Here is a 17,922-nt window from a genome sequence, read left to right as displayed (position 1 = left end):
AAAACAATAACAGACAAACTTTTCTGAATTTTTTTTTAGATAAGGATTGATTATTTTTATTATTTGGATTCTTTGAACTGTTCTTCTCATTTTGAGCGTTATTTTCACCACGTTTCGATCGTGTAATCTCCGACCTTTTTCAGGTGTATTTTGTCGTATTCTATTGAACTTGGGATTTTTTTCTGCCGAACTCGAAAATCTGCACGGAATGAGAACATGCTGGCCCCGCGGATTAAATAAAGAAAAGGTTATATCCGAAATTTCGTGCAAATTTTCGAATTAGACAGAAAAATTCCCGAGTTCGGCAAGATACCTGAGGAAGATCCGAGGTTACATCGACCGAAACGTTTGTGAAAATAACACTCAAGATTAGAACAATAGTCAGAAGAATTAAAAAACAGACAAACTGCACACACACACGCATATATATATATATATATATATATATATATATATATATATATAATATAATATATAATATATATAATATATATATATATATATATATATATATATATATATATATATATATATATATATATATATGAAGAGAATGAAAGCTGGCAGCATAGACGCGGCATAAACAGCTATGGATTAAATAGAAAGTCAAATTACGTTTCTTGTTCAACTAGTCTTTCTCTGCTTATTCAAAAATTGTTTCCTGTTGTCCTGGATTTCTTTTCAAAGAATTTAAGCAATACTAGTGCAAGAGAGATGTAGTTGGAGATTTGGTAACCGTTTTATCAGTATAGACTTCTCACACAAGCTTCATTGAGACTAAAAATAAGCCGCTTATGTATACTATTTGTGTAGATAGATAGTATGATATTAGAGAAGTCAACATATGTAAAATTCGGAGTTTAAGTTCAGAGTTAAAGTTCAGCGTAGCAGATAGAATTATAATGAATCTGAAAATTAATATGGCAGAGGGATGCTTTTTAATTATTCATTATCGTATTTTTCTGTATATTAACAAAGGGGGATAATTCAGCTATAACCTACCACGCATGCGTAGTTTTCTAATCGTCATTTTAAACGTTTCTTGCTAGTTTAACAACACGACAGACTACCGATCCGTTTTCAGGATAATTTCTACGAATTTCAAGACTAGCAAAAATAAGTGTAATAAAAAGTTTTGTTGTTTGTTTTTCATCAGTTTAATATCTTTAGAAATAAAAGTATTGGAATTTATATTAGTGATTATCTCTCTTGTCTTCAATGATACAAGATAGATTGGGTAACAGATACCCCAATCTCTGTTCCGTTAGTGGGAGGGAAGGTCACGTGAGACAACCTATGTTAACTCTAACCTACGCTGCTGCAGCTTCTTTCACGTTTCTCGATTGATCAGAATCCCCAGGAAGGCAGTTCACGCGCAAATGTCTTTATTTCCTTCACAAAAATCACCAGAATTTATAGACTAGGTGTAATTTAACTTCGCTAATTGAAACAAGTGTGTTAACGTGATGTTGCTGTCTATCATTATTTTTCACTCGACCCCTTCCGAACTTATTCTATATGGTGTCATTTTAACAATGTTTAATTGCTACGAATACATCAATAATAATAATAATAATAATAATAATAATAATAATAATAATAATAATTGACGAAAATCAGACTTTTATAGCCATGAATGATCCAAATAACCTACAACTCTCCTGAATACTGGTCCAAGAGATTCATAGACGTAGAATATAGAAGATTTATATATGTGACATTAAAACAGACGCCTGCGAGTGTGTTAGAAAGAAAGAAAACTGTGTGTCGAGGAAAAGCCAAACAAAAGAAAAAAAATGAAAAGTAAAACAGTATAAAAAGAAAAGTGTGTATACATTAATGCAACTGTTGCTGCTTGTTTAATATTATTAGACTGGGATAATAGTGAGGAGAGCAAAATAAACTTACAAGATAAGTTATTAAGACCTTCCATACCTAAAAAATCTGATTTTCATGAGTAAATTACTGCCGGGATTCGTATTATCTAAATAAAAATACGCATTTTTACATTTCACGTTCGTACGTCCATTTCACTAATCCCACGTTTTTTTCCAAATTATCAGATCGCCCAATCCTTCAGATACAAAAAATAATTTATTTAAACAAAATATGCGAGATGCGTCTGACACTATTGCTGTTTATTTAAATTACATCTCCACACAAAAACGAAGACATTTTGATTTGGCGATTGTATTAGCAACAAAAAAGTCAATAAATAAATGTTACCAAAGGCAATAAAGGTTACCTTTCTACTTACTTAAATTATTTTAAAAGTATTTTAAAGCATTTTATTTCCATTTTAATACTTCATTCAAAGACGATCGCATTAGAGTAACATTTTCCTTATGTCAAAACCTGGCGGGCATCACTAAAGCTTGTGATTTTTCTTGTTTTTGTGTGAAAAAAAAAATATAAAGTGGGTAACTCAGTAAACTTTTTTTTTTACTTTATTGAAAAGAAGAAAATTAACAAAAAATATTTGGTGATTTGCGAAAACTGGAGTTACCCATTTTGAATTCTGGCGGTAATGTGATCGCATTTGAACAAAATATTAAAATACAGTAAGACAGTTTAAAATACTTTAAAAAGATCCAGAAAATAGTAACTTTTATTACATTTGGTAACGTTTATTTGTTCGCTATTTGTTTTTATAAATATTTTTCTGTATAATATACTGCACAATCGTCAGGGGTTTTTATTCATTACGATCCTAACCACATAACAAACAATCATTGTGTTGAACCTATTTTCTAAGGGACAACAAAAACACAATTGAAATTTTTAACATCGCTACAACAATTCACAAATTATGGAAACAGCCAAAACATGAGGGTTACAGAAAGACAAGTATATATATATAAAAAAGATCATCAAAATTTGGTCTAACAAATAAAATTTGTGAATTTAAAAAATAAAATGTAAAAAAAAAATAAGAATTTCACAAAATAAATCGAAGGCAAAAAGGAAGAATTTAAAAGAAAAGAAAATTAAGGATTTTTTTTTCAATGGTGTAAGTTTTGTAATAGGACAAAAAATGTTTGGTTATCTGGAAAGAAAAAAAATGAGGGAATTAGTAAAATTTCAGAGCCTGACTTCTCTCGAAGCTTCTGGGAAACAATAGTTCTCTTCCAAGAACATCCAGAGGGACAACCTCTCAAGCCATGGTTTGATATCTTATACTGAAAACTGATATCATTTTTTGTTGCCAGTTTTAGGCGTATTAGATTGAAAATCGTAGAATATAACGAACTAAAACAAATCATAAACATTGCTTTCAATATTATTTGACCAAATTTATGGGATGACGACAATTGGTATCATTTACATCTTCGATCTGTTATTATCATCTTGGATGTTATGTTCTCAACGTTTCGGCTGCTGTATTCTCCAGCCTTCTTTGGGTGAATTTTTTTTTCCGAGAATTTCGAATTGAACCCCTTTCATGAATTTGATTTGAATTGGTATCTTTTTGAGCAGAACATTTTTATGTTGTTTGACATATTTTCTCATGATAGGCAAAGATAAAATTATTCTGGCACCTTTTGCTAGTCTGACACCTTTCCAGCGATAGATGATAGACGGCGATATTTAAATCTATAGATATAAAAAAAATGTAAAAATAAATAAATAAATAGAAATAAAAATTTTATAACTATAGCTAAAAGAAATTTTAAAAAAGCACCTTTCAGCGCATTATAAATTTCCGTAAAACCTTTTTTCTGTGATCATTAATTTCAGTTCTATTACAGAAACAGCCGATCAGTATTGGTTCGTATACTGCATTAGTACCATTTCTATTGCATCTCTAGTTAATGTAATTATATTTTACTTATTCATCAATCCTTTTATTGCCTCTTTGTTCATTGTTTTGTCTTTTTTTATTTTGTTTAAATAAATAATTATGAGTTCTTTAATACGACAGTAGCGCACGGTAAAATTACTGTTTTGCTTTGATTTAAGAGCAAGTAATGAACTATATTTCGCAGTTGATTTTCAACTTTATTTTAATCCAGAAATTAGCTTCTCTCCGACAAGTTAAAGGCTTTAACATTAATTACAAATATATGTGTAATATTACGTCGTCAGAAAACATCACGGAAGCAATATATACCGAGCATACAAAGGATAATTTCACGGTAAAAGACCTTATGTAGGTCTCTAAAATGCTGGACTGATCAGATCCGCGGCGATTTAGAGCTTCCTTTGCTAACGGTGGAAAGATTGACAAAACATGGAACGATTGTGTATCTGGAAAATGTCTAAAAGATCCTCTGGGGATTATAAGGATAAAGAACCACGATAATAAAGCCATGTCAGCCAATTTACTTGGCTGACATGGCTTTATTATGATGAGACTATTTAAAAATAATTTTGAAGCTTCTCAACTATCGGTATGAAGTAATTTCTGGTTTCAACGAAAGTTTAAAGACAAAAGTCGGTAATTATGCTGTGTAGTTAACAGCCGTAAAATTGATAATATATACAAATAACTTTTATCAAACGCATTAAAATTTATTTTTCTACCGATTTGAATAATTTATAAGTGTTGAAAACTGTTAGTAATATCGAATTTTTTATCGTTAATTTCGGTCAATTAAAAATTCAATGTTTCTACTTAAGTCACTAATCCCAAGCTTAAAAGATAGTAAACAAAAGAAGCTTACCCTACCACTAATCTTAAGTCTAAGGGATGCTTGCCAGTCGGATTAAGATAATTTTTTTAAAAAACTTCTTTTAAACCTGAAATTAGCGACTTTCTGATATAGGTTTACAGAAATAGATTAAACATTTTTTAGTACGTACTTTGACATACGCGAACATATAGATGGTTCACGTTTTTGTTTCTAAATCAAAGAAAACGCAAGCGTTCCTGTCGTATAAAAGAACATAATTACATATTTTTTAATTAGATATATCAGTATAACTAAATTGTTATTTTTTGTCAACAATAAAACACTAATTATAATAAATTAATAATAAATCATTACTAATAATATAAAGTGGGAAAGGAGTGTCAGCGAACTAAAAAAAAACAAAAAAAAAAATAACAGAAGAGTGTATAAAGTATGATTAGAAATGAATTGGACCAATCAAAGCCTACGAGACTATAGCAATTAGAGCCAATCACTAGCACCGAAGCTTTGGACTTTAGTTAATGTCGCATATCAGTACGATCGGGATGCAAAAATAAAAAAAGGTAATTAATTAACAAATAAAATAAATAAACTGAATTACCAATAAATAAATATAAAGTTCTACTGGGATTTTGCAACTGAAAAAAGGTGATTGGCCAAGAAATATGGTTAGTTAGCTATTATTTACATGTCGTCTGCTCATGCGGTATATCATTTTTTACAAGAGGTCTTACAAGACTTTCATTAGAATCATTTTTGCGAATGTCGTTAGTTTTGCAATAGATTATGGAGGTCACGATATCTTTAGCAGTAATCTTCTTTTCAAAGAAAAAAATACTAATCGTTATGATTGTATAACGAATCATGCCGCGATATAATAAGGAAATAAAAAGGTTGTGTTTCATTCAGGGACACATAACCATTCTCAGTGTACCACTGTCTGACACCAACCTGAGTGACGTCATCAGACAATGACGCCATCTTTTATTTTTTAAGATATTTTTTATCGTTTTTTTTGTAAACGTATAGCAGACCTCTTTGAATTCCTGAATCTGATTTCTGTTAAACATGGCGAATATATTCGATGTAGCCCTTTGTGTACGGGGTTTGCCAGAAGGTTTGGTCTTTTTGCGAGAAGCGGCCTGAAAGAAAGAAGGTTGGAGATGGGTTTGAAGGGGCACAAAAATTTAGGGGGAAAACAAGCAGAATTAGTGAAGGGTCACTTCACGTCCGTCCTACCTCTTTCAACTCTTGCATCTGTCGCTGGGACAGCTTGACTCTCTTGGGGGCCTAGAAAAATCAAAATCTCAATTACATTATTGAGTACATAGCATTAATCAAGACATGCCAACAAAGATGAAAGGAGCGATAGATTTGGAAGGATTTGATTGGTCGCTTGGAGGGAGTGGTTGTCGAGACGAACGCTCCGTACTTACCGATTTCATTTGTGTAGCATTTGGTCTTTTCTGGATTGCTATTCTAACACCTTTCCAGTGACAGGTGATAGACTGCGATATTTAAGTCTATAGATATCAACAAAGAAAAGTGTATGGAAATAAATGTGTGACGGCATTGTGAGAATTCTGTGACATCTGCACACAGATAATGAGCAGTAGGCTGCTTCTGATATATAATGAAAAAACTGGGATGTGTATTCTTCTAATTATATATATATATATATATATATATATATATATATATATATATATATATATATATTATTTTTAGTAATGTCAGAGTTCCCTCCTCTTGGTTAATAATTTTACATGTAATAAAACTGTACGAGTTGATAATAAAAACCGTATTTAAATGACTTTGGCAGTTAGCTTACTAACAAATTAGTTAACGATATTGAGTTTAAAATCCAGGGTCATTGGTTCGAGCATATTGATAGGTAGATAGGTTATTCAAACTTCACTTCATTGCACAAATGTAGGAGCTCCTTCAGTCTTTGACAATCTATGAATATCCACGAAAGGTTGCCTGCGCACGAAATTTTGGGGCAGGAGGTGCGCAATCTCCAACCACACCTCTCCTGAATCGACATTGTTAAATACCAGTGGCAAGTGAAGCGTGTGTGCAAGACGAATGGAAACAAATGCCGAAAAAAGCGGAGAGCACATACAGCGCCTATAATTTCCAAATTGTCACCCATCTGGTACTAATCAGGCTCAACGTTGCTTAACTTCGGTGATCTGACGAGAACCGATGTGTCAAATGTAGTTCACTGATAAATTATGTCTTTGGGCAGAATAAAATTATTACAGGAACAAATGCCAATATTGTCATTCTGATTTCAGCCGAATGTCCTTTGAGATTAAACGTTTAAAGAGTATTAACATAAATCAGTCCAAAATGTTCAGATAGTCCAGCCATAAACGCCTACATAATAATTGAACATACTTTGATAATCACTTGATATTTAAACGTTTATTTTAAACGTGGATTATCTCCCTTTGATATCATAGTCCGAACATGTAGAACATATACGAAGATTTCTGCATTTTGCTTCTTGTTGTAATATTCTGTTTTGATACAAAATGAATAAACAAAGTATTAAAGTATTTTTCATAGCAAAAATAACATGTTTTTATCGAAACTTTAATTTCATGTAATTATCAAAATCTTTCAAAACGATACGACATTTATTTGTGCCATTAACCACATGAATATAGTTCCATTTTAACATTTTTCTTCCAAAAACTGCCAAGGAGTAGAATAACATTAGATTACATTTGAAATTATAAATCATTTATAACAAGAGTTCCATTTTTTCTTTCCTTATTTTTTGAATCACGGTTCAATTTTATGCCAAACAATTATGCGAAAAGTCGATAAACAAATTTTTATTCACCCCCATACAAGGCATGCTGACACTGAAGTGTGGGTGTCTAGGGAAGATACCAATGAATACGGTGATGAGTTTGGCAATAACATGTTTATTCACATTACATTTAAGTTTCTGCATGTTGGAAAATAAGGGAAACATGGAGCAGGAAGGAAATTCCAAAATGTTAAATAATAATTACATAAATTTGTTTTAAATGTGATTGGCTTTCAAGTAAAATACGAGATTTCAAAATGAGGAAGTACAATCAGTTTACTAAGTATACCTGCTCAATAATAGTTACAAAAAATAATTATTAAAAATTAAAAAATTATAATTAAAAAAAAACTTTCTGTGCTAAATGATCTATGATCATCAGTAATGTGCAGATTAATATGGTGATGCCCGAAGAAAATGTTGGTTTTGTGTCTTCTAAAGATGTATAAAATATTATAAAATATTATGAGAAAAAATATATTTGAAATATATTTATGTGCATATCATTAAATAAATATTTAAACGTAAATTTAAATATAAATCAAAGAGAAAACGCAGAAATACAAGATACGTTTGTATGAGAGCTTTTTTCTCATGGTGGCTTCACGATTCACGTACTTCATGCGTGTCTGTGTGTTATTTAGCAGATAGAGACACTTGTGATAAAACTGGCTTGGCCAGTATTCAAAATATCACCACCGCGTTTTGATATTAGCATATATATATATATATATATATATATATATATATATATATATATATATATATATATATATATATATATATATATATATATATATATAAACATGGGCGGCAATCTCTCTAGAGCTCTTTCAGCTATCATCTCGTTTGGAGAAAATCGATAGCATAGAATGAAAAAACATATTATTGGCGAAAATAAAAAGCAATGGGGATTTTTTTTAAATATTTAATGTGCCATTAAAATCGATTAAAATAAGAAATTTAATTCGATGAATGAGTATAAGACCATTAAAATGGCACGGTGACATTTTAATCGTTTCAAAACTCAAATTGACGCAATCAATCAACAGGGTCATTACGAGAATAGCCCTGTTGATTTGGATGCCGAGGTAAAAAACCCAACGGCGTAAACCATGGAAGCATAGGAAGTTCAACGTTTCTTCGCTGGTAATAATAGAACATGATGTTTTAGCAAGTTTTTTCTTTCTGCTTACCTCGTCACCCATATCTGTTTCTGGAAAAGATAAAGAAAAGAGAAAAGCATTAGTTCAGCATTGAAACAAGACAAAATAAAGAACATGGTTTAAAACAATTATTATTTAAACTTTCAAAAATAGAATTTCAGATAGAAAATGGTGCTATTGTAACAGTAAATTAGCAGAATATGTTTTTAAAAGGTCAGTATAGGAAATACCGGGGTGTGATTAGCAAGGCTAGTACATTCAGAAATACCAGAGCTGATAGCAGATTGATCAATCCAGTCAGGTGACGAGAGATTGACTTTTATTAATACCTAGCAAAGGAACCTGACGCTACCCGGAGTTGAAAAAGGATCACCAAATGTTTCACACTTCCCATATTTTTGTCACCGAAATCGGTAAAATTGCACGTTTTTCAATTAAATCAATTAATTGCTTCTGATCGGGGACCCACCACGGTGCACCAGGAGGAAGCTCCACATACCTCCCCGCAGTGACTTAGTCCACAATAAATAGTAGTCTACATTGCATTGTAGAGACCGTTTTATAAAATTATTTTATATAATGGCTTAAATGAAAGTTTAAACTGCAAAAGTCAAACATCATGGTTCAATTTTGCTCTAAACAGAAACATTAGTTTCGAACGCACTCCAGTTTTCTCAAAGAACCTACTGTTGATATTATATGCCAGACCTTTCTGCTTGTGCGGTGATAAATTTTTTCAAATGCACTTGCGATGTTGGGCTGTTAACTTTAGCCTCAAATCTGATTGTCCCTTCTTTAATCGACTTTTTTCAATTATCGCTTTTTATACTTATCTTGACATTCCGATGGAAAATATATGTAAGAACACTCTCAGACACATAGAGTACATTTGTGTGAAATTTCAAAAACATTGGCCGAGCCATTTTAGAAGCCATAGGAAACTCTCTCTCTCTCTCTCTCACACACACACACACACACACACACACACACACACACACACACACAAAGTGCCTTTTATATATAAAGTACAGATTTTAAAATGTTGTACACAGATTTATACTTCACCTAAAACTTTGTTTACTAGAATTTGGGGAACACTTCATGTAAATTATGCGGCATTTTTCAAAGAAGAAATGTTTTAGGTGGTGACATTTTTTGTGTAAAACATTAAATATGTTGATAAAATGTTTTTACATTTTGACAAACATCAAATTCTTTTTTATAATATTTTGCCATTATACAAGTGTGTTATTGCAACGAACACAGGCAGGGCACAAACGGAACTGCTTTAAATTAGTTTAGAAACGCTCAACTAAATCTAATAAACAAATAAATTATATTGAAAAAATAGTTTGATTACAAAATTAAATGTATTGCTTTTTCTTCGAAAACAAATCAGTCATTTAAAAGTTTTTGTTAATAGTTGGAAAAAGATTAAAGTAGAAAAGAATTTGAAAGTATTTAAACTGTGGAATAGAACATCATTACTGGCTTTAAAATTATTAGAAAATCGTCACATCCAAACATTTAAAGTTTTGGAAGCTATTTACATCCAATAATTTTATAAAACTAAAAAAAAATTAGTTTTATCACATTTTGGTCAGTTAATAATCAAATAATATTATGAAAATAACTTTTAAAGTTATATTTTAAAAATAACCTGTTAAAAAAATTAAAGTACAAAGAAATCCCGACAAGACCGGATAAATACAACCAGATTAAAATGTTTAAAAGATGAGAGAGAGATGGAGTTTTATTTTATTTTTATTTCAAAATCACTGGATTCATGTAAGAAATATTGTTCTGTAATATTGAACTTTCTTAAGTCATTTTGGTTAATCTGAGGGTTGCATTGCCCCCTCATACCGATATTAAGTCATTGTTGTATGTGATATTTTAAACTCTTTAAGCACACTCATTTATACCCAATATTATAACTTATACAATAGACGATTATATTTATTCCTGTGTATCTATTGCAATCATGTTTACGTTGAATAATCGCGTGAGACACAAAGCAAAGTTTATGTCACGTTGATTGCGTGAGACACAAAGCAAAGTTTATGAAATTCAATTTCCTTAAAATAAAATGTTTGCAATCATAAAAAATCCTTTTTCCCCCCATAATTTATTTTCGTAAAACATTCCAATAAATTATTGTTGCCAAATAATTATTTTTTCCAAAGATTTGTTACAGTCTCCTAATCTAATTTAAAACCTAATCATACTCGGACTTGGGATTTGTGATTAAAAAATGTTGTTAACTGCTCTAAAACGTTAGAATAGCCTAAAAATGAGGGATCATTTTACATTATATTTATATACGAAATTGATCCCATTCTATAAATTCTAAAATAATAAAATATATCAATCGTGTGAAAACCCCTCTTTATTTATTTTTTTAAATGATTTAAATGTAGCAAAAGAAAAACATCTTTCTCGTTTTTTGTTGTTGTCGTAGGAAAAGAAATAATTCTATTAATTGATTACTTGATGTGTCTGAAATTGTTTGCAAGTGTGTAAGACAGAGTGTGAGAGAGAGAGACAGAGTGAGAGAGAGAGAGAGAGAGAGATAGCAAAAGAAAGAAAGAAAGAAAAAAGAAGAAGAAGAAGAAATGCATCGGTGCGTTACCAAAGTTTAGAACAGCGAGCAAGAACTGGCACCATACCTTTTATGGCGTGGCATGTAGAACATACCAGTCTTAGATTACAGGTTCAGCTAAGCAGAAGATGCTATTTTTATATATTTTCCTACACTTACTTTTATTTATTTTCTATCTTTTTTTTTTTTTTTACTTTTCGGTATTCTTTCTTTTCTTTTTTACCTTGTATTTCTTTTATTTCTTTATTGGCCATTTCGCATCTCTTCTTAGATGTGTCCAAGTATATCTATAATAGGTTCTATGTTGTTCAATTTGTTCCTATTTAATTGCTTCCCCATCGAGGGCAGAGTGGGATAAGTTAATTTTTAATGGGGTGAATCTAGCTTCCTAAAAAGGACACTATAGATTTTAAAAGAAATTAAAATTACTTCAATCTAGAAGTATCTCTCCTTCATTGATTGAGGACAAATAATAAAATTTAAAATCTGTTCTGATACTACACTTTGTATCTTATCCAAAAGAACTAACATATTTTAAATGCATTCAAAAAGCCGTTTGTTAGTCTGTCACACTTAAGTTTGAAATAGGGTTTTCATTGTTGAACACGTTGATTAAATGTACGCATCTTAAGGGTCAATTCTTGTTGAACCCCCACCCACCCACAAGGTCCAGACTTGTCTTTCATTTTTTCACTTTTTGCGTTTTTGCTTTGTTTTTTTTTTGTTTTTTTTTCAGTCATTTTCAATTCTTTGATACGGCAATAATGCGCGTAAAGATTTTTTTAAATTAACTTCAAGCCAAACAATTAAGGCATTTCGTGTTCAATACGTACGTTACCACCTCCCACGCACAATGAAAAAAAATGTAATGATTTGCGATTAATCTGATCTCGCTAAGATAAACAATTCCGACTTCACTCATTTTAAAAATCTACCACAATCAACTAATGTCGTTTTGTCAACTAATGTAGTACAATTTTTAAATAAATGCATTTCAAAACGTGTCATTCATTTTATTGATTTGAAATATGTTTAGCGAGCATTTATTCTGATTTTAACCATTTTAAAATGAATTGTTCTCAAATAAAATTGAAATAATTTAATGTATATTTATTTAATTAACGAATAGGCAAGAAACACACAGACACGCGGTATCTTGGCTGAATAGAGATAATGAAAACGCTTCTTGAAAGTTACGTTCAACAATAGTGCCGAAACGAATAAAAACAGCACGTTCAATGTTACGTAATAAAAAATAGTCAGTTTTACAATATTTTTCAATATATTTTAATTAGTTTCCTTATTTTTATTTCTGATTTAATAAATATTCTATTAGTAGTAAATAAAAAAAATGTAAATTTCTCCAAGTTACCTACAGGCGGGGATAGACAAATTAAAGGAGAGCAAAATGAAACTAAGGAGGCCTTGGAGCGCTGCCTAAACTTTCCTTAGATCTATCTCAGTTGAATATCTGAAATAGGTAATACTAGCTCTATACATATCTATTAAAGATACAGCGATAAAAGTTCTATTGAACGTACAATTCTGCACATGCGCACTAAAGGCTCTTATGTTTACCCACTGCCCATGTTTGGAAGCGTTTTTTTATGAACGCTAATTGGGGATTCGTATGTTTGTGAGGTGCTTGTGATGATAACAAACTCTTTTTTTGGCCACATGCCAATGTAATTGAATAGTTAAGGATGTCTGTTTACGCTAAGCACATGCCGCATTGCCTACTGACTAGAGATTTTTGGATGGAAGAGTGGGGAGCAGCACATTTCTATTTCAGCTAATGACTTATCCCCCCGTCAGACGTGGATAGGAATGTAAGAAAAAAAATAGATTAATGCGTATTAAGTTATGCTTAATCGGAATGTATAGCCCTTGTCCTTAACATTTAGCCAATACCCGATTTACTTTTACACCTGTAATTTTATCTTTAAAATTTTAAATCTGTTTGTAACTTTATAGCAGTCGATTCATGTACTCCTCATCACCGGAGGATGGAACAAGGTCGGAAGGGGGCAGCGCTCACGAAAACGCACTCTAACTCTACAAAACTAGCTATTATGAAACCCCTCTGCATTCTCCGGTAGGTGCGCATTAAGCAATCGACAATAAACTAAATCCTCGTAAAAAAAAAAAAAAAAAAAAAGAAATGACTGAGTTGATGGAGGGAAGACTACACCGAACCCTAACCCTAACCCCAACTCCGACAGAATTTTTCCTATGACAGTCCCTGGTCTTATAGAATTAGACGCAATGTTGAATTTTCTGCGAAGAAAATACAGCCCTCAAGCACGGGAAAAATATATTAAGACAAAAATAAAAATATTAGAAGGATTTCTCCTTCGCTGACCAACTCTGGGTTTTGTGGAGCTTTTTTTTTTTTTGTGTAACTGGCTTTGCAAACTCACTTTATCTTTATTCAAATTAGTTAATTCAAACTCATTATATGTATAGGATATATATAAGAAGTTTGAAGGAAGTGTTCGAACATGTTTTTTAACGGGCATTTTTTACTTGGATATGTCAACAAATAAAATTATAAAATATATAAACATTTACATATTTTTCTTATTAATTTTTATATGCATATATATATATATATATATATATATATATATATATATATTATTATTATTATTATTATTAATTCTAGTCTAAAAATTTCCTAAACATATAGAAGTTCAGTCTCGAGAAACAATGGGTATCCTTCGTAAATTTGCAAAGAATTGTGGGGCAATCATCCGCACCTCTCCTGGCCTAACGTTGTTTTAGTCTAGTGATAAAGAAAAATCAAAGGGAATTAAATACAACGCTGAGATAAGCAGAGATCACTCTCACATACACACTTGCTATTCCTAAATTATCACCCAATTTAGTATTGACTAAGCCCAATATCGCTTAACTTTGGTGATCTAATTGAAATAGACATAGTATTTGTTTGCTAGTTGTAATAATTAGTTATCAAGAATTGGTTATTGATCTGAAATCTGGTCTGGAATCGGTTCATTTAATAAATCTCGCAGAGATTTTATTTGGACAATGTCGCAATGAAACACATTGTAAAAAAAGAACGAATTTGATTGGTCATCGTCAGTAACGTGCATAGGTCTGGTGATGCCCGATCCCAAGTTCTTGATAGCATGCTACGTCTTTGTACTTAGAAATATTATAAGAAAAGTACTTTCAATATGGTTGACCGGAGCCATCACCCCAGCGCTTCCCTTACCACTGCACAACACTGCTTAGACAAATCTGATTACAGTTTGCTTGGTTTACGGCATCTCAACCACTTTACACACAACCGTTGTATGATCGTGAACTACATCCTGTGCTGAGACTCCAATGTATGAATTTGCCATTTAGTTGCCATTACTGTCAGATGAGGTCTATTCTAGAATAGTGGTAGAATAGACCCCACAGTTATGGATAAAATGGAATCTATTGCTTACAGAATATATATTTACAAAATGTACATCTACAAATCAAATTAATTTACAAACATTCTCAATCTGTGGAACACACCAACGAGACTACTTCCCTTTAGGCTAAAACATGGTCGCATTCAAATCCAGTGCCAACAAATACTTATCATAAACTGTCCACCTAACAGATCAAATTTTGTTCATTTCATTTCCACGATCAATGCTTAACTGTCCTTGTTCTTCTGGCCGTAAAACTATTTGTCGGATAAGTTTGTCGATAAAATGAAAGTTTAACATTTAATCTACTTATGATGTCTTGTTCGATTTTGAAACAGTTGATCTTGAAAGAAAGAAATCATTAGCAAACAGCGACAGATGACGATCATGAATTAAACTTTTGTCGATCAGACGATCTCATTTGTTAAAATGAATGTTCAAGGAGGTGAGCATATGTACAGGTGAAGGCAGATTAATATTTGAAAATAAAAACAAAACAAAAACTAAAATGGAAAGTTGTTACATTTGTTTTAATTGGATATAAAAAAATCTTCAATTACTTTTTTCTTCTTAATTTTAAATAGAAGTGCCTCTTTAGAAAAATACTGAAATCTCGAAGTTTCTATCGTCATGGATAAAAAACAAGATACGCGAGCTGAAATGTGAGCTGATTCAGCAGTCGGTAAAGAGCGCAGCGTACGAATATAAGAAAAGGAAGGGAGGCAGCTGTTGCATATCTTCAAATTAGGGAATGGACATACTTCTCCCGTGTGCCTTCAAGGAGCTTATGTTTCACACACACACACACATATATATATATATATATATATATCAAACCCCGGGAGGGCTGCTGCTGGAAGGGTTGTGGGGTGGTAACGAGTGTTTGAACTGGCAATGCTGCCTATTGGTAAAAACGAAAAAGAAAAGAAAGAATCCCAACATTGTCGTTATTTTTGGTTTCAAACTTCTGACAAGGGAAAGTAAGAACCATTTTTGAGCGCCGTACATTTTACCTGGTTACATATCTACCTTGCGACCTATTTTACCTATCACTGGCGTCAAGCATCTACTTACAGCAGGTGTAATCCGAGAACAGCTGATAGGTATATCAGATGAACAACGATCTCATCTCCGTTTTGGGTGCCGTATCATTTTTATCATATGACCGTACTACAACAATGCAACAGACTTACAACCATACCCGTCCCAGGACAGGTAGAATTCATTCCCTGAGCAAAACAGTTTTGCACCACTTTTAACGAAGATTAAAATCAAGATATATGATGTTACTAAACTTTATGCTTGGAATACTTATTGATTAAAATCCATTTCATGATTTTGATTCAAGAAAATGATTTTGACTCAACAAAATCTCTAAAGTACTTACGACGTTTTAAAAAGGAATCTTCTTTAATTGGTGTCTAATGATATAGATAAAATTTAATGTAAATCGGAAATATTTGAATTTTCAAATGGAAGGTTTTGTTTCCTGAAAACTCTTTAAAGAAATGAAAATATTAGGAATATTTATTAATTCATGTCTAATTTATATTGTTTAAATTTCAGAAAAATTGTGATATCTGAATTCTAACGAACCCCTCCCTGCTTTTGCCCACTTTTCATAAACTAAATCAAACTCACATCATTAAATCAATAGCTCACATTGATCATCTATACGACTAGCAGCTGCGTTCCAAAACTCATAATGATCGGTTAATTAGTTTATAAGTGAATACTATAATAGACATATATAAACATCTATGAATACGTAAGAAACACGAAGTATGCAGTTGAGCCACAAGCCTACAATGGTTTACGTTTGGTTAATATTTAACGTAACAGACGAGGCAAGAAACATTTTTCCATGGCCATTCTGCGGGATAGAGGAGTGGATTTTTTTTTATTTGTAATCAATTAATTACATTTTTTTTATCAATAAACGGTAGTATATCTTCTGATATTACACTTCATCTTTTCTGTCTTCGGTCAGTAACAGAGAAGTCCTTCTAGACTGGGGAAATTTTAAATTTGTCTCAATACAAAGTGCCTCTTTTTGGAAATTGGATTTTACCCACATTAATTGTTCTCGTAGGGAGACAAATAAATATGGACCTATTTATGGGACAAGTCACACTGCATCTAAACACGCAAGCACATCTCATTCACCACTCTATAATAAAAACCAATGTGTAGTTTTATATTTTTAAAACGCATTAAATATACATCCTTACATAGAAAAATTAGCCAGAAAAAGGGGTGACTAGCCTCCAGAGAAAACCATTTTATGTGGTGAGGGCGGGCGAAAAAACAAATAGCTGTCTAAAAAGAATTCAGAAAACACCTTCCTTTCTAAATAAACAGTCAACAGTTGGTGTCATCAGAAAGGATAATAAAAATTTATATATGAAAAATTAAATTATTGACATAATTCTATGATTTTATTTGAATATAATATAGAAATTTTATCTTTCGCCATTTTTTTTATGCAGGGTGTAATGAAAATCAATTTTTCCAAATTGGAACAGCAGATATTCATACACAAGATTCTCGATATTTTTTTAGATAGAGCTTCATCATAATAAATAAACAACCAAAAGGGCACATATTAACAATTTATTGCAGTTTCGCGGTAGATTCAACGCCAGAAAATAGATGAATATCCTCTACATTTTCATACATTTGAACGTACTGAGCTCAAACTGCATTCAACGCTGAGATAAGCAGAGATCACGGACAATAATAATAATAATAATAATAATAATAATAATAATAATAATAATATACATACACACACACACACACACACACACACACACACACACACACACACACACACACACACACACACATATATATATATATATATATATATAACTTGCTTCGATTTCTTTTTTACTTTGGTTGTTCTTTTCATTCAGTAACCACCGCTTGTATTGTCCTTTCTATCGAGGTGACACCAACAACAAAAAGACATAAGTAGAAACGGATACAGAAGAATATTAGATGTTTTTCTGTGAAGCCATTTACTTTGCAGTGGTACGTAGCATGACGATGTTATATTTGAGAATAAAGTATTTTCCTTTAAAGAGAGGTTTGGGTTAACAGTGGAGCGGGGCTGATAATTTAAAACCTGAATTGTGCAATGAAAGCAGTTCATCACTAATGATCAACATCGAAGGATCTACAAGACATATTCTACGGTAGAAGAGATATTTTCTCATATATAATCGCGGAATGATCAAGAAACTAGAAAATGCGATCAGAA

General features: G+C 31.7%; 1 protein-coding gene across 2 annotated transcripts in view; it reads right to left on the bottom strand.

Moving 5' to 3' along the window:
• Nucleotides 1-17,922, bottom strand: part of LOC145266899 (myosin regulatory light chain LC-2, mantle muscle) — a 37,529-nt gene that overhangs the window by 14,000 nt on the left and 5,607 nt on the right. Inside the window, exons 2-3 of one of the 2 annotated variants that reach the window (XM_080122670.1) lie at nucleotides 8,655-8,674; nucleotides 5,874-5,924 (exon numbers count right to left, since the gene is read on the bottom strand). In XM_080122670.1, the coding sequence (XP_079978796.1) occupies nucleotides 5,874-5,924; nucleotides 8,655-8,666 (63 nt within the window). In that variant the 5' untranslated portion in view covers nucleotides 8,667-8,674. Of the gene's footprint in view, nucleotides 1-5,668; nucleotides 5,777-5,873; nucleotides 5,925-8,654; nucleotides 8,675-17,922 lie in introns of both variants that reach the window. The other variant, XM_080122669.1, reaches the window with a different exon arrangement.

This window comes from Euprymna scolopes, chromosome 42 (assembly GCF_053919585.1).
Source record: "Euprymna scolopes isolate OS-2025 chromosome 42, ASM5391958v1, whole genome shotgun sequence".
NCBI lineage: Eukaryota > Metazoa > Mollusca > Cephalopoda > Sepiida > Sepiolidae > Euprymna > Euprymna scolopes.
This window is presented reverse-complemented; position numbering and strand designations above follow the sequence as displayed.